We start from the raw sequence: 24413 nt of genomic DNA on the forward strand, positions 1-24413 counted from the left end.
AGGAAGGGGCAGAGGAAGAGGATGAGGAATTGGTGGAAGGGGAGGATTTATGAACTATAGTAATCAAAACTTTAATACCCCCTTAGGAGTGAATCAGTGTGCCTTTTGTAAACAAGAAGGGCATTGGAAGAGAGACTGCCCAAGAAACGGGAATGCTCAGCAAGAAATAGCCAAATTGATGGTTTTAGATGACTGAAGGGGACCGGAGGGGAACCCAGCTGAGCCTCTGGTTGTAATTAAGCTGGGAGATAAAGAAGTTAAATTTTTAGTGGATACGGGAGCAACATTTTTGGTATTGAATACTTGTAAAGGAAAAATTGGAACAAAACCAGCAAACATAATAGGAGCAACAGGGAAGGAGGAAAATAGGCCATTCCTGCAACACCTGGATTTAAAATTTGGAAATAAAATAATTATATATGAATTTTTGTATGTACCAGAATGTCCGATACCCTTGTTAGGAAGGGATTTGTTATCCAAATTAAATGCACGGATTGTTTTTGAAGAAGGAGAACTTTTCTTGAAAATACCTGAATCAAAAACAGGAGAAAACCTGATGATATAGGAAAAAGTGAAAGAGCAGGAAATTCCACCAGAGGTGGATTCTGCAGTGATTCCTACAGTATGGGAAACAGATATTCCTGGCAAATCAAAATTGGCAGAGCCTGTGAAAATAGATTTAAAAGAAGGTGCAGGGACAGTAAAAAATTAAGCAATATCCAATCAAACCAGAAGTCAGACAGGAGCTGAAGAAATTAATTGATAAATTTTTGGAGTACAAAATTTTAGAAGAGTGTGAATCTGAGTATAATACTCCTATTCTACCAGTTAGAAAACCCTCAGGTGAATATAGATTGGTGCAAGACTTGAGAGCAGTAAATCAAATAGTCAAGGACATATATCCTGTGGTGGCAAATCCTTATACATTGTTAACAGCGTTAAAGGAGACTCATCAGTGGTTTACAGTGCTTGATTTAAAAGATGCTTTCTTTTGTATACCTTTGGAAAAGGAAAGCAGAAAATTGTTTGCTTTTGAGTGGGAAAATCCACAAACAGGACGAAAAATGCAGTTGACATGGACAAGACTACCCCAAGGATTTAAAAATAGCCCAACTATTTTTGGAAATCAGCTGGCAAAAGAGCTTGAAATCTGGAAACGGGATAAACCAAAGCTTGGACATTTACTTTTACAATATGTGGATGACATACTGATTGCCACAGAAGAAAGATTTACCTGCATACAGGTAACAACAGACCTTTTAAATTTTCTGGGACTGAATGGGTATAAGGTATCTTGGAAGAAAGCCCAAATAGCCTGCCAGACTGTGATTTATCTGGGCTTTGAAATTTCAAAAGGGCAGCGACAATTAGGAAAAGATCGCAAAGAAACTATTTGTAGTATACCTGAGCTGAAAAATATTTATGAACTCAGAGCGTTCTTGGGAATGGCAGGGTGGTGTCGCCTTTGGATCATGAACTACAGTTTAATAGCTAAACCATTGTATGAGGCCCAGAAAAACTTTCCTTTTGTATGGGGCCCACAACAGCAAAAGGCTTTTATGGAATTAAAATGCGCCTTAATGTCTGCACCTGCTTTAGGACTTCCGGATTTAACCAAAAGATTTTCAGTTGTTTGTCTATGAGAAACAACGTCTGGCGTTGGGTGTGCTGACTCAGCGGATAGGAAGCTGGAAACGACCGGTCGGATACTTTTCCAAACAACTGGACACAGTGAGTAAAGGGTGGCCGAACTGCCTTCGAGCAGTGGCTGCAACAGTGATGCTCATACAAGAAGCTCGGAAATTGACTTTGGGAAGAACAGTAACAGTCTATGTCCCACACATGGTGATAACTGTTTTAGAACAAAAGGGGGGACATTGGCTGTCTCCGAGCCGGATGATGAAGTACCAGGTAATACTGACTGAACAAGATGATGTGATTCTAAAAACAACTAACCTGGTAAATCCTGCAGTGTTTTTAAGTTCTATACAGGAAGAAGGACAACTGGAACATGACTGCTTGGCTACCATTGAGTATGTTTATTCCAGTCGAGACGATTTGAAGGACGTACCATTGGAGCGACCAGACTGGGAACTGTATACAGATGGTAGCAGCTTTATGGAGCAAGGGGTCCAATACGCTGGATATGCGGTAACAACAGACACCACAGTTATAGAAGCAAAGGCATTGACGGGTACCACATCAGCTCAGAAAGCAGAACTTATTGCTTTAATTCGAGCCTTAGAACTAAGTGAAAACAAGAAAGTAAATGTTTGGACAGACTCAAAGTATGCTTTTGGGGTAGTACATGTCCATGGAGCTTTGTGGAAAGAAAGAGGATTATTGTCCTCCCAGGGATCAAATATTAAGCATCAAAATGAAATTTTACAATTATTACAAGCAGTTCAAAAACCAGATCAAGTAGCAATCATGCACTGTAAAGCACATCAAATTGGGAACACAAAAGAAATTGTTGGAAATAATTTGGCTGACCGAATGGCAAAGAAAATAGCAAAGGAACGAGCATTCCAAATGGCATTAATTCCCTCCAAGACAGTAACCCTTCCTAGAGAAAAGCCAAAATACTCGGTGGAAGATGAGAAACTAGGTCAATTTCTGAATGCCAAGAAAAATTTAGCTGGATGGTGGATAACTCCTCATGGACGAGTAGTAGTTCCACCTTTATTAATGAGAGAAATAATGCAAACCAAACATCAAGAATGTCATTGGGGAGCAGAAGCTCTAGTAACATCTTTACAAAAACAAGTTATATCAGTGAAGATGATGGACATGGCTAAATTAATAACTGCAAAATGTGAAGCATGTTTGAAAAATAATCCAGTGATCAAGAGAAGAGTTCAAATGGGTAGGTTAAAATCTGGTACGGAACCTGGAGATTATTAGCAAGTAGATTTTTCAGAATTACCTAGACAAAATGGGTATCGATACATCCTGGTGGGGGTTGATACTTTTACAGGATGGCCAGAAGCTTTTCCCTGCCGCACCACACAAGCAAAAGAAGTAGTAAAGTGGTTACTACGAGAAATAATTCCAAGATTTGGAGTTCCTATTGGAATTTCCTCTGACAGAGGTCCACACTTTGTTGCAGAAGTAGTCCAAAATATTAGAAAAATTTTGGGTATCACTTGGGACTTATATACCTCATGGAGGCCACAATCCAGTGGAAAAGTAGAAAGAATGAATCAAACTTTAAAGAGACAAATAAGCAAAATCTGTCAAGAAACTAATTTAAAATGGCCTCAAGCGCTTCCATTGGCATTGTTACGAATTAGAGTATAACCAAAGAGTGGAACCTCAGTCAGTCCTTATGAATTATTGTATGGGAAACCTTATGAATCCCCAGAACCAAATCCAAACATGCATGTGAAAGGGAAACAAGATGTGTATAACTATTTACTTTCTTTAGAAAAAACTTTGACTGTAATTTGGAGCGCAATATTGTGGAACAGACCATTTTCCCTTTAAAATCCTGTGCATGACTTTTAACCAGGAGACTATGTCTATGTGAAGACGTGGACTTCCGAACCTTTGCAAGAACGCTGGAAGGGACCTTTCCAGATACTGTTAACCACCTTTACGGCTATCAAGATTGCAGAATCAGATGCTTGGATACACTATACCCGGGTGAAGAAGGCGCCCACTCCATGGAAGATTACTAGCCGTGACCCAAAGACTTTAAAACTGACTCTGAAACATGTCTAATTTTTCATATCAGTTTGTGATTATTCTCCTTGTGTTAGCTAAGCAGGTGATACTGGTGTGGACTGATTCGGTGGTGAGAAACAAAAGACAACAAGACACAGAACAATTGATCAACATTCCCAAAGAAATGCCTGAGGAAAATTTGATGTTAGGATTGATTAAGGGATTTGTCAACTTGCAGAATGTTACACAGATTACTGCTTGTTTGCCAATACCAAGAGCAGTAGGTGAATCTATTCCTTGGGGAATTTTAACTATGAATTTGACCAACCTGGAACATAAAAACGAATTTACTTATTGTGAGCAAAGGCCAGTGACTCAATGGAAAGAACAGGTGAAAGTTATCAGAAAACAATGGAAATCGGTGGGCAGAGAGGCAGATTGTCTAAAACTCTTGAACCATCAGTTTATACCAACGACTTATCTAGGTTTAGGGCTAGAAGCAGGTCCAGAACAGGGATTGTTAGGGTGGTGTTCATACGATGAACAGATTAAAAACAATGTGAGTAGAAACATCATGGAATGGCAATGTAACAAAACTGGTCAAAGTACACAAACACAAGCACAGTGGAATTTTGTATGGTCGATGTCCATATTTTTTTCAGTTTTAGTACATGGCTAGAACTCCCTGGTGTTTTACTTGGGACGGTACTTGGATTAAAGGTGTACTTGCAATTTTTCCTTCAGTAGTAGATAAAGGTACTACACGAATAGAAAAGGAACATGTAGTACCATGGTGGAAGTGTGAAAAGGTATATGATTGCAGCAATGCAGACTCAATAATTTAAAGAATTCCTCCCTTAGCAGCTGCTCTGAAGTTTGGTTGTTACTGTCGAGGTTTTCATAATAACCTCACTTTGACAAGCATATTTACGCCCAGGAGAGGATACTTTTTCAGGTGTAAGAAATCTACCATTCAAAGTCCAGGACATTTGGTTTGGGCATTAAGTGATGGAACCTGGACAACTCACTTGCCAGTAGATGGTAAGGTGAAACAAGTTACTTTAGGCATGCCGACACTGTGTCCAATTTGGAAGAAATCGCCATTCAAAGGACCCTTAGAAGATTTAAGATTAAAATGAACCAAGAGGTCTGAAACAGATGATGACACATGGAATGAACCATCAACAGGAGTGAAAATTGGTTGGGCTTTAGAGTCCCTTTGAACCCAATAGCTTTATATAGAAACAGAGAATGGCTCTATCAGTTAACAGGACAAGTAGAAAAATTGGCCAACGTCACAAGGAAAGGATTTAAAGAATTAAACATTCAATTACAGGCAACTTCCCGAATGACACTTTAGAATAGGATGGCATTGGACATGCTTCTGTTAAAGGAGCATGGAGTGTGCGGATATCTCAAGGATAGCCCAGATCATTGCTGCATTCATATTCCTAATGTGACTCAGGATGTAGAACATGATCTAAATCTCTTAGGCAAAAATGAAAAAGAAACAGAAACGATTCGAGAAAATATGTCCGAAGATTGGTTGGGAAAGATTTTTAGTAGATTAGGATGGAACCTGAGCTCTTGGCTGAAATCCCTGATCAAGACCTTGTTTTTGCTGTTAATTGTCTTTGTGATGATCATGTTAATTTATGCCTGTCTTAAAAGACAGTTTATTAATAGACTTGCAGCACACCGAAGAATTATGAGAGAAGTACCACGTATGCCACCTGGATACAGTCCATCACCAAAAATATGGTGAAGCAAATACTAACTTTGAAAATGAAAATGAATAAAATGTGAAAGTATTGAAATAATATTCAACACTTTCAAAGGGGGGAAATGTTATCGATTTACCAATAAGTAGAAGAAATTGTGTTTGATTTAACAGAAATATAAAATCATAAGAAATATTTAGTAAAAATTTTTGTTTGTTGTGGTTTGTGTTGGCAACCGATTGCTGCTTTAGAGTTACCTATACAGTCCCATACCAAGGCCGAAGAGATTGGTCATAATCATTTAGTAGAAACGTTTGGAACCTAGGTAACCAAATACAAACTGATCTGTAAGTTGATTTATAATATATAGATAGGACCAGAAGAATACAAGCAGTTATCAAAGTTTACGATTAATAGAAACTTGGGGAAACAACCGTAACAGCTTACAAGTACTTGCCAAGGAAACTGTGTTTGTGTATGAAACTGTGTCCTTGGGAATTGTGTTTGTGTATGAAACTGTGTCCTTGGAAATTGTATATGAAAAGTTCTATATAAGATGAGTGATTTTAGTGCTTGGCGCGCGTTGTTGGTGAGAATACTCCCCTGCGCGCCCGGCCGTCAATAAAGAAGTGTCTGCTTATCTGCATCAAATTGGTGTTGATAAATTCTTTATTCCGGATTTTCGGTAACAATACCTTGGCTTTTTCATTTTTCTAGTAATAATATAATAGGCTTTTGACTTTCATTCATTCTTCTAATTCTAAACCTTCAGAGTAAAGCATAGGCAGTTTATTGAACAGCCATTAAGTGTACCTAAACTGAACTGCTGACCATATTTCAATAAACTAATGCATAATTATACTCTTCCAGCTGTTTCACATAACATTTAATTCCTATGGTATGTAAGTCAAGATTGCATCTTTCCTCTCCATCTTGCTTGAGGTCCCATAGTGTTTTATCAGTCATACAGTACACACAACTGGTAGTCTCAGATGATAAAATGACAAAGCTTATTGATAGGGAACACAGGATGGTAAGGTCTCCACCTTGAATGTGATAACAGCATTAATTTCTTCCACAGAGCAAACTGCACAGCATTTAGCACATGTTGATATTTAGAGGACACCTTTAATATTGGTGATCAACACCAATATAGCACTAAGTATTTATTCAGTTTAATAAAAGATCACTTTTTTTTTTTTTTTTGAGATACAATAGAAGAGAGTTTCTTTTGCTTTTCCAGCATGCTCTCCATGCTTTTTCCACAATTTGCTGAGCATGCTTGAAGCAAGAACTGATCATGTAGGTTTATAGGCTTATTCCATTTCCTGAAGAGAACACGGTGTTTTTCAGATTCTAAAAAGTTAACATAGATGCTACTACAGTTACAACCATTATGCTATTTTCTGTTTTGGAGCATGGTGCTTTTCAGTGCCACAAAAGCTGGAACCTCCACAGACACTGCCTTATTAGGACCCAATTCAGCTTCTACTAAGTCAGTTACAGTGCTGTTACTGTCATCAGTGGAAGGAGGATTTCGTTCTACAGAGAAGTTAAAGCAATTTATCTCTATGAAGCTTGTGAGAGAAAATTCACCCATAAGAAACCTAGGAACAGCTAACCAGTATCTCAGAAGTACTTCAAAAGCTAACATTTCTTATTGGGGAAATGTAATCATGCAATAAAAACCCTCAAAAACACCAAAAGCAAATACAGAAATTTAAAACTCGTTATGCTTTGGGTGTTTTTGGAGGTCAGATGGTTTACAGTCATATGAAGCATGTCTCTTGTCAGCTAAGTTAGCTGAGCAAGCTGAACAAGTAAAAGCATGCCTAGAATTGGAATAAAAGAAACCAAGCTCCCCTGTTTTGCAGAGAATATTGTAGGGATGATGTGAAACAACAGCAGACATTTTTGTAAAAAAAAAAAAAAAAAGGTACAGGAAGCAAAATGTTTAGGCTTTAAAAGCTAAATTAGAGAAAAAGAGAGAAATGCCTCTGACTTTTCCAGAGCACCAGGTCAACTAGGTTTATTGTGCTGCTTCAATGGTAGCTGCAAAGTAAATGGTTAACATGACCAAGCAAGGCAAGTTACTTTACTATCAGCATGGAATACAGCACGAATACAGCATGGAATTCAGACGTTTCCTTAAACTGTTTTTCTTCTGATTTCTCTTGACCCTCTCATTCATGTTCCTCTCCCTCAATTGGAATTAAGATATTCTCATGGAAGCAATAATCTCACTCCTTCTCATATGCCACAAGAGCACAAGGGGAAGCCTTCAGGGGCCAGGAGGAGGACAGGAGGAACAGAACTTGGGAAACATGGCAACAAAGGAATTATTCCTACTAAACATTAACCTTAGTTTGGATTCACAGGTGGTACTTTCCACTTCAAGCCTATTCTCTGTTTCACAAATCTACTTTGATAAATTTCTGGTACAATCCCATATGTAACGACATAACTTCCTCTTTTTTTTAAAAAAACTAGTCCTTCCATGTCCTAGACAAACGTGCTGATATTTCTAACTGTTGCTTAGCTCTAATTTCCCTGTGAAGTTAATGAAAAGGCTCACACTTGATTCAACTGAGAGGAAAAATTAGTGGTAGTTTAAGGTATATTAGACAGTATTTTAATGATTGAAGGAAGAAAAAAAAAGCATTATGAATTTTTGCTGTTGTGTTAAATAATAAATTAATCCTAAGTGGAAAATATTGTAATGAGTCTGGCAAAAACAAAGCATGGAAGAGCTTACTAACCAGTCTTTCCATGGAAGTGCATGCCAAGGGACAGGAGGCTGAAATTAAGAAAACGATGGGATTCCTGGCTGACAAATACATCAAAAAAAGTTACTGAGCCGCATCACATCACAAAACACACCCTTTGAGAAAGACCCAGTGGAATACAAAAACAGTCCAGCTCATGGAGCCTTTCAGATAGTCCACTTGCTGAAATACTTCAAGCTCCTTTCTTCCCTTCTTGAATGACTGATGACACAACAGCTGCTACGGCACACAACTCCTTTTAAATCAGTGTTCTGTTGCCACTTTTGGCACCAGTCCTTAAACCTTTCACAGCAAATAATTACCATGCCTTACTCAAAGAATCCAATATGATTTTCAAATAAGGAAGTCTGAATGAGGTATAATTAAATAGATCCTATTGCTAAACTCAATTGTGCCTCTGTATTACCCTGCCCCTCAAATGCAACCCTTACAAAAGGCTGGCACTCAGATCCCTTGCTTGTTACTTGTGAAAGTCTAGCTCAAATGTTTAAGTATTCAAGTTATTTTTGCATATGTAATGGCTCGACAGAAATTACACTCGGATAACTTATTTTCTCTTTTACAGGATTCACTGTCATTTCCCTGTTTCCTGCCACTATCTCTTTTTATCTCTTTAACTGAAATACTGTAACCACAATGAATACATTCTTTAGTGTAAATAGTGTGACATGCTCATACTTCAACATGAGACACTGGTGGTGCGATCAACAAAGAATGACTGAAAGGAATGGTCACCACAGAAAAAGACATGGAAGCAAAACTATGGAGGAAGCATTAAGTGGAAGATGAAAATGATTCTAAATATTTCAGTAAATAACTAATGGTGTGATAGCAGTAAGAACATGTTTAGTTGTAACAAATGGTTATTTGTCACTAAAAAGACAGTACTTTCCAATTATTATCATGTATAATGGAACACACTATCCAACTTCATAAACATGTAATTCTGTGTTATGTCTAGAGATGAAGATGGTTATGGTTAGAATTACTGCATGCCAGGTATTACATAATTACAGAGCACAATAATTACAGAACAAAATAAACATAATTACAGAACACAAAGGACAGGAAAGGGAATGGCCTGATTCCCTCCTTCCCAGGTGTTATTTCAATACTGGTGCCAGATTTTACACTGTTTACCTGGGTAACCAGTAAATTCCAGCACAAGGAATGATTGTTTGATTAGATGAATGCAAGCCTGAGGACTAGGATTTTGCAGGAGAGCCAATTACATAAATTTATGCATTCAATTCTCATTTTTCACAAAATGGCAAAGTTCTATAAAATTGCTTGTTCTGTATTTACTTAGACAGTGTAACTAATTGAGAAAAACAACAGTAAAATTTAAGTCCATGAGAGATATCAAACTGTAAAACAAAACAAAACAAAAAAATATTCTTTACAGTTTTTTTAAAAAGTATCCACACATTTCCCATTAAAAGCAAGCTGGCTATTACACATATGCTAAACTTGTAAAGTTCAGAGCCCTCTTTGACAATAAATTCCTGTGGAGGAGCATCCTTGTTTTCCTCTTAGTATTTACGATGAATAGAAAAGAGCTATACGTATGAAGGTTTTGCAGAAAGGAGCTGACAGTTAAAACTAGAATTTGGCAAACAGACTTATCTGTTGAGTGGAAAATAAAATTCTGCAAACATTTTCAGAGAAAAAAATGATGGACTGTTTAATCAAAAAGATGGTTGTCAATCATTACATGATTTTATCGCATTATTTCATCCTACAGCTCTTTTATTCCCTACATGTTCTTTGGGAGTGGTTGGTTGGTTTGTTTGTTTTAAAGACTGAGTTGGTCTGATAGTGTAAAGTATGGTATCTTTGATATACTTAACGAATAAAATAAACACAGTCATATTTAAGGACAGTATCTGTGCTAATTGTGGGATGTCAAAAGAGTAATGCTCTACACCATTTCAGCCAGCCAGAAAATACTTTATAGATGGAATAGAGTAATGCCAGCAAGATCACATAATATGACTTAACTAAAGAAAAGCAAATCTTCGCTGCATTTTTTCCTCAAATTCCTTTTTCATTTTGAAGTATTGCCACTGTTCAAGGCTCCTTTCCCCCTTTCAGTAAAGAAAGGAGAAGCCAACTATTGTCTCTAATGACAGCAGAATCAAGACTTCAGTCCTAGTTATAGGATAAAAGGCAGATTACAGAAAATGACAATAGGCGTATGCCTACTTAATTCAAAAATGTGGGTTGATAAAGTGGGTGGGAAGTCACTCTTAAACCATCTGTTTCTGAACAATTTAGTTCTCTCCAATATTTTTGCCCTCAGATTGCAAATGTTAAAATATAGGGCTATACTTGTCATACAACAATAAAGTAGTCTATGTTACACTAATTTGTTCCCTAAGCAAATGGGGGCAGTAAATCTTGCGAATTTTAAAATTTCACTTCATGTTTTTGAACAGTTTATAAAGTTAGCATCTGAGTACGCCCTTTTAAATAAGTCATAATTTTTCAGCCACAAGTAGATGATAAAAAACTTCAGTCTTCCAACTGGACAAGTTAACATACTTTTCATAGACCTGTAACATTGAATATGAGTCTAGGATCAAATTTTATATTCCTTTCCCACATTTGTGAACAGCTCCCATTTACTTTAATAGGACCAGTAAGTCCACAGAGAGAGTGTGGTCAAGATTAATGTGTTCAAAACTGAACGTAAATGGAACGTCATGCTGTCATCCTCTGCACCTCTGAAATAGAGCTTGTTACTGTGACTGTTCCATCTTAATCTCATGCATTTTTCACAATCATGCTCTTATACCTAATTTTCTTCTTCACGTATTCCATGAAAGTCAGAAGTTCAAGGTGCATCACAAGAAAACTCTTGTTTTGCCATTTTTCACAGTTTCAAGGCATCCAGCACCCTACAAAGATATGGTTCTAATTCTAAGTGTTTTTATAAACCTAACAATTGTAGCATCTGAAGACTTTCCTCTAAAATTAGATTCCGATTTTTATCCACATCTACCACTCATGGCTACTAATTCACCTACGTTATCCTCCTGTTATTCAGCAACTGCCTTTAACCGCAGATTAAGCAATGCAAAGATGGATTTAATTTTAGTTTATATATTTGGCAAAGATATTCCACAGAGTTTCTAAAAGCAGAATTTTCATTACCTGGGAGGGATTGTGGGGAGATTTCTTGAACTTCTGGTGTTTTGGATTCAGCAGGCCATACTCGAGTTTCATTCTTAGCTAAAGGGACAAAGACATTAGAGATTAATTGAAAAGCTGTATCTGCTCTGTTCTACTACAGATTTATTTTTGTCCCACTTCAGTTTGCCAAAGCAAACCAACATGGATAAATGTGGAAAGCTGAATACCTTTAGGAATCAATGAATTTCCACTGCACAATCAGTACAAGCATCTATCTAGTTATGTTAAATGCATATATTTTTGGTATTGTTTTGTTCATTAAAATATTCCTTCAAAATAAAATTTACAGTAAGGAATTTAATGCCTTATGAACCATTACTTTCACAGTGCAAGATAGTCTTCAGTCTAGCATTTGAGCATCAACAGCAAAAATGCTTTCAAAATTCAAAGACGTAATATTTTCTAAGCATTATACAAGAATAGTAGTCTAATAAATTTTTGAATACAATGGGATCATCACACTAGTCATATCCTTATTTTTCTTTACATTACTCCTAACAATTATGGTATTCCAACAGATATAAAAATATTCCAGCAGTGGATATAGGGAAAATTAATTAATTTTTTCTTGAATAGTACATCTGTTGGTTTTTTTCCACTGAGGACCAAGGCAATATATTTTGTAGTTTTTTTCAGGACTACTACTCTTAAAGAAAAAAGCATGTTTTTGACTAAGTAAACAGAAAATAATTTGAATATTCAATAAATATGATATTCTGTGATGCATTATTTTGACTTTTCTAAATAATACAGAATTAGAATCATTGCAGTATGTCAACAAATCATAATCAGTCATAACTTCACACACAGCATAAGCCTTATTGCATTTTATTGTAGACATACATCGTTCCCAGGCATCAGTGAAGGATATCTGTATAGATTTGGACAGTATGTCTTTTTGTCAGTGATTTTACTCATTTAAATTATTTCTCTGAGTATTTTTGTTTTCCAAGCAATGACTCTTCCCTGTTTTACACTCCTTTGAAATCGAGTAGTCCCTTGCGTGTACACCCGCGTACTTCATGTTCTCTGGTAAGGAACACATAGTAAACAGAACAGAACAAAACATTGCTTGTCTGCCCTGTTTTATTTTTCACAAAGGTGTTTGTGTAATCTACCATAAAGAGTGACTCCAAACTGGCATCACACCAGCTATCTATTTTAGATATATCAGAGCATTTAAATTTAGAAGTCCAAGTTCTACGCTCAGCCAGCTGAGGAAGTTGGACATCTCTAGGACAATGAATCTACCTTTGTCTTTTTCCCAATTTTTTTTTCAGAGTCACATTCTGGCATTTTTACTGTGCACACTACTGAACCTTATAATCAATCTGAAAACACAACATTGTTTTCCTGCAGAAAGATACAATTGTACTGGCAGAAAATTAAAACAAATACAAAAGTTCTAGATACTGTAGTCCAAAACTAATATTGGAGGTCTTAAAATATGGTTTACTAAAAGTAAGGGGTATGAAAACTAGTTTTGTCAAAATACTGTCTACTGAGTTTTAATGATACCTTTGTTACCTGCAGATCATATACACGTTAAAACCAAGCTAGTAATGATAAACACCTTGTTTTCTATGCTTGTTGTTCAAAGAAATTATTAATAATCAAGTTAACAGTGTGATTAATTTTATCATCATGATCAAAAACCAGTAATGCTTTGTAATGTAAATACTGCAATTAAGTTTTTCAACTTAGCTTAATTTTTTGTTTTCTCACTGCAAAGCAAGCCAGTCTGAGAATGTGCCATGGTCAGCACTGGAGCAACAGAGTAAATTAAACAAAGCAGAAATAAGAAAGGAAAAAAAATCTGTCTAGTTGTTCAGAATATATTAAGACTAGCCAAGCCAAAAGTCATCAGCTCCAGAACGCTACTCAAGGGATCTGTGAAAAATGCGTTGTGGACATTATTAAGGTTTTTAAAGATAGCTGTATTTCCCACAGCTATGCTATTCACAGATGATATGCCAGTTTACAGATCTTAAGCAAAAGCCTCGATTAATCTTTTTCCTTCAGGTTTCAGGCATATTCACAAGATACACATGAAACCTGTACTGCAATGTTCTAATTTCTGGCTGCCATTTTTTCACGGATTTAATTACAGACAATAAATAAGAATCTCTTCATGAAATAATTTCTCACATATACTCAAGCCAGAGCTCATATAAATAAAATTCACTGAAAATCTGGTCTTTCAAATGGACAAATGAACTTCCATTTTTAAATACATATATTGAAAGATAAAACTGATGAAAAAAATAAGTTACATTATAAAACAAAAAAAAAACCCTAAAGTCCATAAACATGACTGTTTTCCCTCCTTTCCTCTATGATCAAAGCTACTGCACATTCTTTTAAATGGCTGTGAAATACCTTAAAAACCTGTTCAGATATTTTAAAATAAGTGAATTTCTATGAATCCTTGTAAGTCCGAACTAATCATTAATTAGACAGAAAAAAAAAAAAAAAAAAAAAAAGAGATGGTAAAGAGGGGGAAAAAAAGGACTTTTCTGCTTGCATACATGATGTCTCATCACTACGCTTCTGATACCGCTCACGAACAAAACAAGCTTAGTTCATTTCTGCTTACCCAGTTTTTTCCTGGATGCTTGATGTATGTCATCTATTGTCAGGAGAGGAGGAAGTTTCTGCTGAGTTTCATTGAGACCTGGAACAATAAGGTGCACTAGAGAGAAAGATGTGTGCCATTAATTCCAGAAGAGGTGAAAAATACAATCTGCCCTCTGAGATATGTGAACAATTACTACCGAACCATTGGGAGTTTAGTTTGAGTATCTGGGAAATTAGTTCTATTCAGTAATTATCACTCCCATTTGGTACTATTTCTCCTTTACACCACTCACTGTTATTACCACCATTTCACAATTAATCAGAATTGAAAACAATTCAATACTGGGGCATACAACCCCATACTGTGGTATCACAGATGCTGGGACATCCTGTCTGGTGGGCCAAGAAGACCCAACACCAAACGTGGTTAGTGAGTATCTGTTTGATTCACATCAGTACATTAAAACTCACACAAAGCAAACTTAAGCCAAAGTTATATAAAGTATTTCCATATATATAAAGGACTAAACACCTTTCTGAATCCAGGAATAAATTGGTCACAAGGTGCATGATCCAGTGAGCCTTTTCTATCTATTTCAGGCAGACCAGTAGTTCACCACACTAAGCACTATATACTAGACTTTTTCCCTGGTTTTATGTTCTAAGCCAATATTGTGTATTCTTATAGTCAAACAAGAACAGAAAGCATCAAACTGAATGGCTTGAGGGAAACAGTTATGTCTCAAGATCTAACCTCAAGCTCTAATTGCAAGGAAGGTTACAATATACTTAATTATCACATATTTCATATATAATATATTTCACTATCAGTACAGGTTTATGTCTGTAGATGGTACATTATCATACTACCTTAAAAAAACAAAAAAACCCCAAACCCTCATCTCAATAAGATCTTTGCCACAGAACTTTACTTGAAGTATGAAAGAAGTTCTTGGCTTAAACAGTGACAATATTTTCTTTTAAATACTATGACAATAAAATGATTCTATTTCCCTTAGGCTACATCATCCTTGAACCATCTGTGCCACCATAAAATATACCAAATACAGCCTGAACCAGCTGCAAAATACCCTTTGATATGCAGGGAAAGATCTATCAAGATCAAGAAAACTAGAAGTATTTACATAGTTCTAATTTTCAGCCAAAGACAAGGAAAAATAATTAAAATATCTTCTAGTCACCTAATATTGCTCCTGGCAGAGAAGAACTATCTGAAGTTTTTGACTGCGTCCGATTTTGAATAACTGTGGAGACAACAAAGGGATATTAGAAAATATTTTTTAAAACCCCCAAATAAGAAACAAAACCACACCTGAGACAAGCCTCAGCATTCTGAAAACCTTCCAACTTAATAATTGGAGATGAGGACACCATCCTAATCTTTTCTGTATTTACATTCCGTTGAAGAGATTGCAAACTGTGTTCCCTCTACATCATCTCTTAACTGTGCACCTCTCTTTCACCTAGCATATCAGTTCTATATCCTTGGTGGAAAATGACATTCTATGTTTATGATAATATAGGGCCATCTCCAGGCCATCTCATTACCCTGATGTTCACAAGTCTTCAAAAAAAGATGCATGTGAAGTAAATGCCAATATAGTCACATTTTAACGGTAATTACCGTATTTTGCTTTCACACCACCCTCCAGTGCTTTCCTGTCCCTGAACTGTGAACTACCTCCAAAGACAATTTACTTGATTTTGTTACTTAAAATTATTCACAGTACAATTTCTGTCAGCAAGTTTTAATCTGCAGCTCATTTTCTATCAGCTATCTTTAAGTAGTTAATTTTCAACCATTACACTACTATACTACCTCTCACTACTGGAGAGTAACAGGCATTTCTAAAGGGCAATATGTTTAAGTCTACTATAGACATCTCTCTCCGAGCAGGGAAAGGAGAAGAACGGAGTCTAAGTCAATGTCTTAGCTGAAGATACCCACAAAAAGGTTTGGTACAATGAATCTTACCCACACTGCTGCCCTTCATGCCTGACTATCAAGTTATGCACAGCTGGGAGATCAACATACCTGGACAATCCAGTTGAAAGAGTAAAAGAATGGATACTAGCAGAAATCAGAACTGATTGGTATCCATTCAATGACTCAACTAAGTCATTGTTTATAATGCAATGTAATAGCTCATTTTATTAACACAGATCGGTAACAGTTTAATAGTATTTGTAATCAAAGGATATGATAATTTGTAAGGTTCCACCAATTCTAAAAGGAAACTTTCATGACATTCACATCTGAGTCATAATTTTTTTTTTAAAGTTACTCTTGCATAAGAATCAATTCAAAAAAATATACAAATTTACCTTGTTTGATTATTGTGACAGGGACCAACTTCTTATTATCACGCAGTGTAAGCTGAGAGAAGAAGGGGGGAAAAAAAAGCATTGTGATAACTGCCATAATAGCAATTGAACTTTCTTAGTAATAGAGGGCTCTAATCCAATACCACACCTGCTCCAAGTTAACACTGGGTATGGCTCTGGCCCTAGCTACTGAAGGTTACACTATTGCTTCAGTTACCATGGGCTAGTATAGTAATATTGCATTTTGACCTCATTTTTTCAGCTTGAGATGTTTTGCTTCACAAAAACATGGTATTTGGCAGCTTAGGAATCCCCAATCATTTTTTTGTTTTAAGAATCTCTTGAGCATTCACTGGGGAGTAGTCCAGAAATCTAAGAAAAGCTGAAATTTAACTACACCAAAACATCTGAAACATACGCAATTACAAATTTGGTCACAGGATATAATTATATTCTCAGGAATAGCATATTTAGAACACAAACTATTTCAGGACTGGGAATCAGCACTCTTGGATGCACAGTCTGCTTGAGGTAGGTTAACCCAGAGTAATTTTATTTGATTAAATTGTTTCCAGAGTATAATTGGCCAGCCACCCATGTTGTTCTTACATTTTTATGCTAAATACTTGGCCTTTTCTGATGTTCACTTGTCTTTGACCCATAGTACTTTTTGCCTAAGTGTGAATCTTTTCCAGCATTTTCATACCACAAAAATAAGGAACACATGAATAAACTCCACATTTATTGAAAGGAAGAAAACAGCTGATCCCAGAGATTATAATTCAGTATTTACTACCACACATGGGTACTAGAAACAACTTCTGAAAGCTTAATAATACACTCAGGTGATGAGAGGAGGTAGACTGTAATGCCAGCAATATACAAATGCTAAATACATTAAAAGTGGATTTTTTTTTTCAGTTATAGCTAAGTTACAAGAAAGAAAATAACTCAAACAATTACCTCTCTGTGTTAAATGTACACCGCTACAGTCAGAATCAGTTCATGTTCATTTTGCACTTCTTGAAATCTGGTCTACTTCATGTGAAAGAACACTCACCACAAAAATTCAGCATTCGATGACAAAGCTTTAATTATTTACCTAAGGATAACTATTTTTTCTCCATTTAAATATTTTTTAAAAAGCTTTAAAAACAATCAAAGACCTACCAAAGTCTAAGAAACTGAGAGAAGGCAAATCTCAGTAAGATGGCCCTTTCCCTCAGGGAAATGGATGGAGACTGTGTATTCTATAAAAGCCATCACTTTCTGCTACCTAATTAGTCTTACATTGGCATGAACATGGTTGGAAATTAAGTGGAGGTTCCGATCATTGTCATTAATGAAGAATACAAAATAATCTTTCTTTTTTTTTATTCCTTACTATTTTTCGTTATTATTAACAAGGTTTAAGTTCTATTTTGCCTTCTAGTGAAAAAATTGTGCTGCAGATGATCAGCTTCTGAAGTAACCCTGTTATTCATGTGACAAACAAGTGGGATGAAATGCATTTATCAGAAGATGGTGTTCATTTTATTGTATTTCTCATCAGGAGCCCTACAAACAGCTCTCAAGTTGTAGTGAGTACTCGAGTAACTCCAGTGTGGAAATTCTAATCATAATTATCAGTCCTTTTACTAGTAAAAGGTTCTTATATTGACAAGAGCTTCCTTTCTTTGTCGAGTAATAATGGATTACTTTAATGACAACAATATGAAAATGCTAAATACATTAAAATACATTCAAAATTTAGTTCCTCACTGAAGAAGAAATCATTGACATGAAATCTGTGTTCTGCAGCTGCTGTAATTACACTGCTCAGCTGCACGAATCTGCAAGTGCTACACTTGAAATCTACCACCATGTTGTCAATCCTCTCTTCTCAGGCTCCAAAAAGAGGCTACTTTAGATATTTCTATGTGTACTTGGACAAATTATTTCAGAAATATCTGTAGGAATGGCACTATCAACTGTATTTTCCAGACAGAATATAAAGCATATAGGTATTAGGAACATTAGATATTAAAATGACTGTGGCATCTCCATGAATGAAGAACATAGGAAATAAAGTATTTCTTACTTTCAGAGGAAAATTAGAGATGTAAGTTATACCATAAGTCAGGCATCTTAATTTCTGACTATCTAGCTATGGCATACTGCATAAAAGGACTGCAGTCCTCAGACATTCTGTCAAGGAACATTACTTTTAAAAACACTTGTTCTTTCTACCTTTCTTATATTCCAGTACTCCAAAAAGGCACAAATAATTGGCATACATGTAAGAGACTCATCAAGGAAGCAATTATGGTCAATCTGGATTGAATAAGTTTTAGAAGAGCAGGCATGTTTTCTTCTAGAGTTTAACAAGTGATAGAAGCTAGGAGTCCTGGAAAAATTGAGAACCCCACCTTTCAGACTGACATTACAAAATTAACAGGAACATAATCAGACAGAAAGGAAATCAATTTCTACTACATTTTCTCTATCCTACCACCACCCATTGTGTATGAAGGGAAAAAGAATGACCAGCTCTAAAGCTCTCCTTTTATTCCCCTCTCTCATTACTTGTAGCTCACACAGCCCCAGGAGTTTAGTCAAATTTAAAGGATGAACCTGCCAAAAGAAACACAAGCTAATATGTGACCAATGTTGAAAGGGCAGAATGACTAGATGGATCGGTAATGTTGCTTTAATAAACAGCTTTTAAAAATGCCTCCTTACAGAGAAGAGTTAGGACCATGCTGATATGAGCCAGTTATGTCTTTGGAGCACAATAAGGCACAAACAAATCTTGGCCTAAAGAACATTATAGCTTTGCACTGATGACATGATTGCACAACTGAAACATACCCCACCTAATACTGTGGAAACTGAAGTAATAAGGTAAACTTAAGAGCTGGCCACTACCTGCTTCTCAGCCTTAGTTTTATGGCTTTTTGCACCACTGAAGTGAGAACGATAAGAGAATTTTTAGAATAATCTACAGAATGTTTTCATGATATTCTTTGGAGGGTGATAAAGCAGTACTGCTCTGGAGCTAAGCCCTGTGAAGCTGACTAAAAAGACTGGATGTTGGCTCCAGTCCTCTTTTCATGCTTAAGCTGTGCAAATATTTGGAAAACTGCTTTAGCTCACTTTCTCAGGACTTCTCTTGCATAAATAGAATCCCTGCTTCCACAGAAGCGACGTAACAGAGTCAGGGTCCTGGCACACAGGATTTGCTAAGAGGAATGAAGGAACTCAGCTTGCACTCCATATGCCAAAACGAGTTACCTGGTCTTGGGCTGTCATACGTAACTTTAAAGACGCTTACGGGACCAATAGGAAGAACAGTAAAGTTGATTTCATCAGCAACATAATGAGATGAGAACCTTTCTGAATATCTAATCAACTAGCTTCATATTACTCACAGATAAAACTTTTTCTTGTATATGTAAGACATGACCATGTTTCCAATAACCTAAGCATTATACTGCTCTAACTCCGTATGTAATGCTATAATAAAAGTATTACTGTCCTAATTATTCCTACAAGAAAACATATATAATAGACTGTGGTTTGATTCCTGAAGGAATTCCAGGTTAATTACAAACTATTTACAATATTGTACAATATGAAGAATGAACAATGAGAAACTATACATGACCATTTCCTACCATGAAAACACTTGGAAAATCAGAGACAGAAAAGAATTGTGAAGAACGGATTGTTCCCTTATAATAATCACCACTCATGAGTCAAGCCTTTAAAATGTCTGAATCACAGAATCATCTAGGTTGGAAAAGACCTTGAAGATCATCCAGTCCAACCATTTACCTAGCACTGACAGTTCCCAACTACACCCTATCCCTCAGCACTATGTCGACCCGACTCTTAAATACCTCCAGGGATGGGCTCCACCACCTCCCTGGGCAGCCCATTCCAATGCCTCACAACCCCTTCTGGAAAGAAATACTTCCTAATATCCAGTCTAAACCTTCCCTGGTGCAATTTGAGGCCATTACCTCTTGTCCTATCGCTTGTTACTTGGTTAAGAGACTAATCTGCATCTCTCTGCAACCTCCTTTCAGGGAGTTGTAGAGGGCGATGAGGTCTCCCCTCAGCCTCCTCTTCTCCAGACTAAACAACCCCAGTTCCCTCAGCCGCTCCTCGTACGACATGTGCTCCAGACCCTTCACCAGCTTCGAGGCCCTTCTCTGGACACGCTCGAGTCATTCAATGTCCTTTTTGTAGTGAGGGGCCCAAAACTAAACCCAGTAATCAAGGTGCGGCCTCACCAGTGCTGAGTACAGGGGTAAGATCCCTTCCCTGTCCCTGCTGACCATGCTATTTCTGATACAAGCCAGGACGCCATTGGCCTTCTTGGCCACCTGGGCACACTGCTGGCTCATGTTCAGCCGGCTGTCAATCAACACCCCCAGGTCCCTCTCTGACTAGCAGCTCTCCAGCCACTCCTCCCCAAGCCTGTAGCGCTGCTGGGGGTTGTTGTGGCCCAAGTGCAGAACCCAGCATTTGGCCTTATTGAAACTCCTCCACTTGACCTCAGCCCATCGCTCCAGCCTGTCCAGGTCTCTCTGCAGAGCCTCCCTATCCTTGAGCCGACCAACACTCCCACCCAACTTGGTGTCATCTGCAAACTTAATGAGGGTGCACTCGATCCCCTCATCTAGATCATCAATAAAGATGTTAAACAGGAGTGGCCCCAAAACCGAGCCCTAGGGGACACCACTGGTGACCAGCCGTCAACTGGATTTAATTCTATCCTGGCTGAAACCAGGACAGTCTCCACCCCTTATTCCATAGCATTTACGTTATGCTTGAGTTCCAAATACATTCTAAGGAATAACCACCCTTTTTCCCAGGTCTCACAGATATCATTCCCTCAGTCTAAGGGCCATCCTTCCAAAATGACTACTGACTTCATTTAGTCTATAACTCTGGGTTCCATCTGTCATGGCAGTCTTTAAGGCTGGAGGAATGAGGTGGAGTTGGCTCAGTCGGTGGAGCAGGAGGCTTTGGATGTGGCAGGAGGATGTTGAGAGGCACCAAAGTTTAACTCTGTTCACCCTTTGGACCCAGCCATCCAACTAGTTTTTTACCCAGCGAAACATGTGCCCATCCAAGCCACGAGCAGCCAGTTTCACCAGGAGAATGCTGTGGGAAATGGTGTCAAAGGCCTTATTAAAGTCAAGGTAGACAACATCCACAGCCTTTCCCTCATCCAATAAGCAGGTCGCCCTGTCATAGAAGGAGATCAGGTCTGTCAAGCAGGACCTGCCTTTCATAAACCCATGCTGACTGGGCCTGATCATCTGGTTGTCCCACATGTGTTGTGTGATGGTACTCAGGATGAGCTGCTCCATCAGCTTCCCAGGCACCGAAGTCAAGCTGACAGGCCTGTTATTTCCCAGATCATCCTTCTGATCCTTCTTATATATGGGTGTCACATTGGCCAGTTTCCAATCTGTCGGGACCTCCCCAGTCAGCCAGGACTGCTGGTAAATGATGGAAAGCAGCTTGGCGAGCACCCCAGCCAGCTCCTTCAGCACCCTCGGGTGTACCCCATCCGGTCCCATAGACTTGTGTATGTCTGTGTGATGCAGCAGGTCACTGACTGTCTCCTCCTGGAATGTGGGGGGGTCGTTCTCCCAGTCTCTGTCTTCTAGCCTGAGGAGGCTGGATTCCCTCAGTACAACTAGTCTTGTTAATAAAGACTGAGGCAAAGAAGGCATTAAGCACCTCAGCCTTTTCCTCATCATTTGTTACCATGTTTCCTCCTGCATCTAGCAGGGGATGGAGGCTCTCCCTGGTCTTTCCTTTGTTGTTGAAGTACTTACAGAAACATTTCTTGTTATCTTTGATTGCTGAAGCCAGATTAATTTCTAGCTGGGCTTTAGACCTCCTGATTTCCACCGTGCATAGCTTCACAGCATCTTTGTAATCACTGAGAGTGGCTAGCCCCTTCTTCCAAAAGCTGTAAACTCTCCTTTTCTCCCTGAGTTCCAGCCAATGCTCCCTGTTCAGCCAGGGTGGTTTTCTCTGCCACTGGCTTCTCTTACAGCACCTGGGGACAGCCTACTCTTGTGCCATTAAGACTTCCTTCTTAAAGAGTGCCCAGCCTTCCTGGACCCCTATACCCTTCAGGATCGTCTCCCAAGTGATCCTTTCAAGCAGGTGCCTAAACAAGTCAAAGTCAGCCTTTTGGAAGTCCGGGATGGCTGCCGCCTCTCCTGGCATCTCTAAGAATAGAGAACTCTATTATTTCATGATCGTCTGAAGTAACAAGGATTTCTACAATTTTTCTTGCAAAGTTATCCCAGTCTACCTCAGGGATAGTACCTCTAAAACCAAAGCAAAACAAAAAGAACCCCAGAGGATTAGCTGCTTAAACTTGCAATTTGATGAAAAATTAAGGAAAGGAAATATGAAGAAACCAATTTAATCTCATAATAGAGGAGTTAATGTTCAAAAGTTATGAACAAAATGTCTATTTTCCACTGTATTAACACTAGTCTACCAACAGGTTCAATCTACTGAGCCTTCATTCCTGCTTCAGCTCTTGGGAGCAAGAAGTGTCTGTGTATGTGAATCCACGCACATATGAGACCCACCCATGTTTGATTGATAGCTGCTAGCAAATGCCAGATGAGAAAAGAAAAAGAGGAAATGAATAAATATTGACATTTATTTATTGACAAAAGTCTTTGAATGCTTTGATGAAATGGTTAAAAATTCTACCTTGCCACCTGCAAGGATTAAATGAACTGCCTAGCAATTTTGATAAGCAAATCAAATTGCCCTTTCCAGCTTCCTCTGGTTCTTCAAATGCTTGCTTCACGGATGAGAACTATCAGTGAATTCAATGGGATGACTAACGATTTTAGAAGACCTGAATATACACGATTAGTCTGTAAAATAATAGCACTACCTTACCACAAAATGAACCAACCAGCACAAATACCACAGGTTAACAAACCTGACGATTACAAGGGGATAAGTAAATTTTAGTGTTTAGAATCCACACGGGAAACCATCAGCTTCATCTTTGTTAAACCGGAATCAGTATATGTAATCATCTCAGCCACAGTTCTTAATCATTTCATCAATCAATCAACACATATAAACACTTCTCCATACAGTCATCTAGTCTTAGCTTTAACAGATTTTTTATATTGGCAATTTGTTGTCATAATGTCTTTCTCACTTTAGAAGAGAAGCAAAAATTTGGCCATACAAAATACAAATGTGGTATAAAAAATAAGACTGTTTTGCATACCTGTGTTTGGGAATTAGGTACCAACTTGTACATATTCTGGAGTTGTCCATTTACTTTTTTATCTAAATAAATAAATACACAGAATTACTTTTTTTGTCCAAAGCAAACCAAGTTTATTCACCTTTTAAAATAGCTAAGAAATTTAGGAGGCTTAATTATAAAGTATAAAAACACACCATGTAACAGTTCTGTTTGGTCCTGTTTTTCAAATTATTTGCAAAGCCTCCTCTTCACATTTTGACAGAGAGGAAATGAAATGTATTTCATTTCATGTATCAAGTAAGAGAGCTGAAGTGGTCTTTGGGACTTACTAAGAAGTCAGAGGTGCCTAAGAGGATTCTTTAATAAAATTAATATAGCCACAACACTAATACACAAGGAAGAAACTTGAAAGAGGAATTTCTGCATCCCATCTGTCAGGCTGGTACTAGGACTGGCTAAAAGCATCTCCAATAGTCTTTAAGTGCGCTCTTCTGAAAGAAATACACGTTTATCACTGGCAATACAGAGCAGACGTATCACTTCTCTTTGTGTTTCCTTTACCTCAACATATGAGCAAAGTAACGCATGGATTTAATCTTTCTCTTAGGTTTTTCCTCTTAGTTTCTTAGTATTAGAAGCTTCTTGTGATACAGCTGTTAAGTACAGAGGAGAAACAGTCCCTCCCAGCATCTCATATTCTAGCACAATGCTTCAAACTTTGTCTACATCTTCCACCTTTACACTTTTCTGCTCCCTTTGTGTCAATAGGCATGGAAACAAGCATTAAGCTAATTGTCATATTTCTTCACAATTCCATCCAAAACAGATAAGCAATAGAAAAAAATTCAACTATAAAGAAATATC

The 24413-nt window shown here is 37.5% G+C and overlaps 1 protein-coding gene across 1 annotated transcript in view; it reads right to left on the reverse strand.

Moving 5' to 3' along the window:
* The window catches only part of ABI3BP (ABI family member 3 binding protein), a 167139-nt gene that overhangs the window by 111082 nt on the left and 31644 nt on the right, over positions 1 to 24413 (reverse strand). The window contains 5 exon segments of the mRNA XM_074860753.1: positions 11330 to 11407; positions 13965 to 14060; positions 15148 to 15210; positions 16292 to 16343; positions 23568 to 23629. Of these exon segments, the coding sequence (XP_074716854.1) occupies positions 11330 to 11407; positions 13965 to 14060; positions 15148 to 15210; positions 16292 to 16343; positions 23568 to 23629 (351 nt within the window).

Source organism: Strix uralensis, chromosome 2, assembly GCF_047716275.1.
Source record: "Strix uralensis isolate ZFMK-TIS-50842 chromosome 2, bStrUra1, whole genome shotgun sequence".
NCBI classification, from domain to species: domain Eukaryota; kingdom Metazoa; phylum Chordata; class Aves; order Strigiformes; family Strigidae; genus Strix; species Strix uralensis.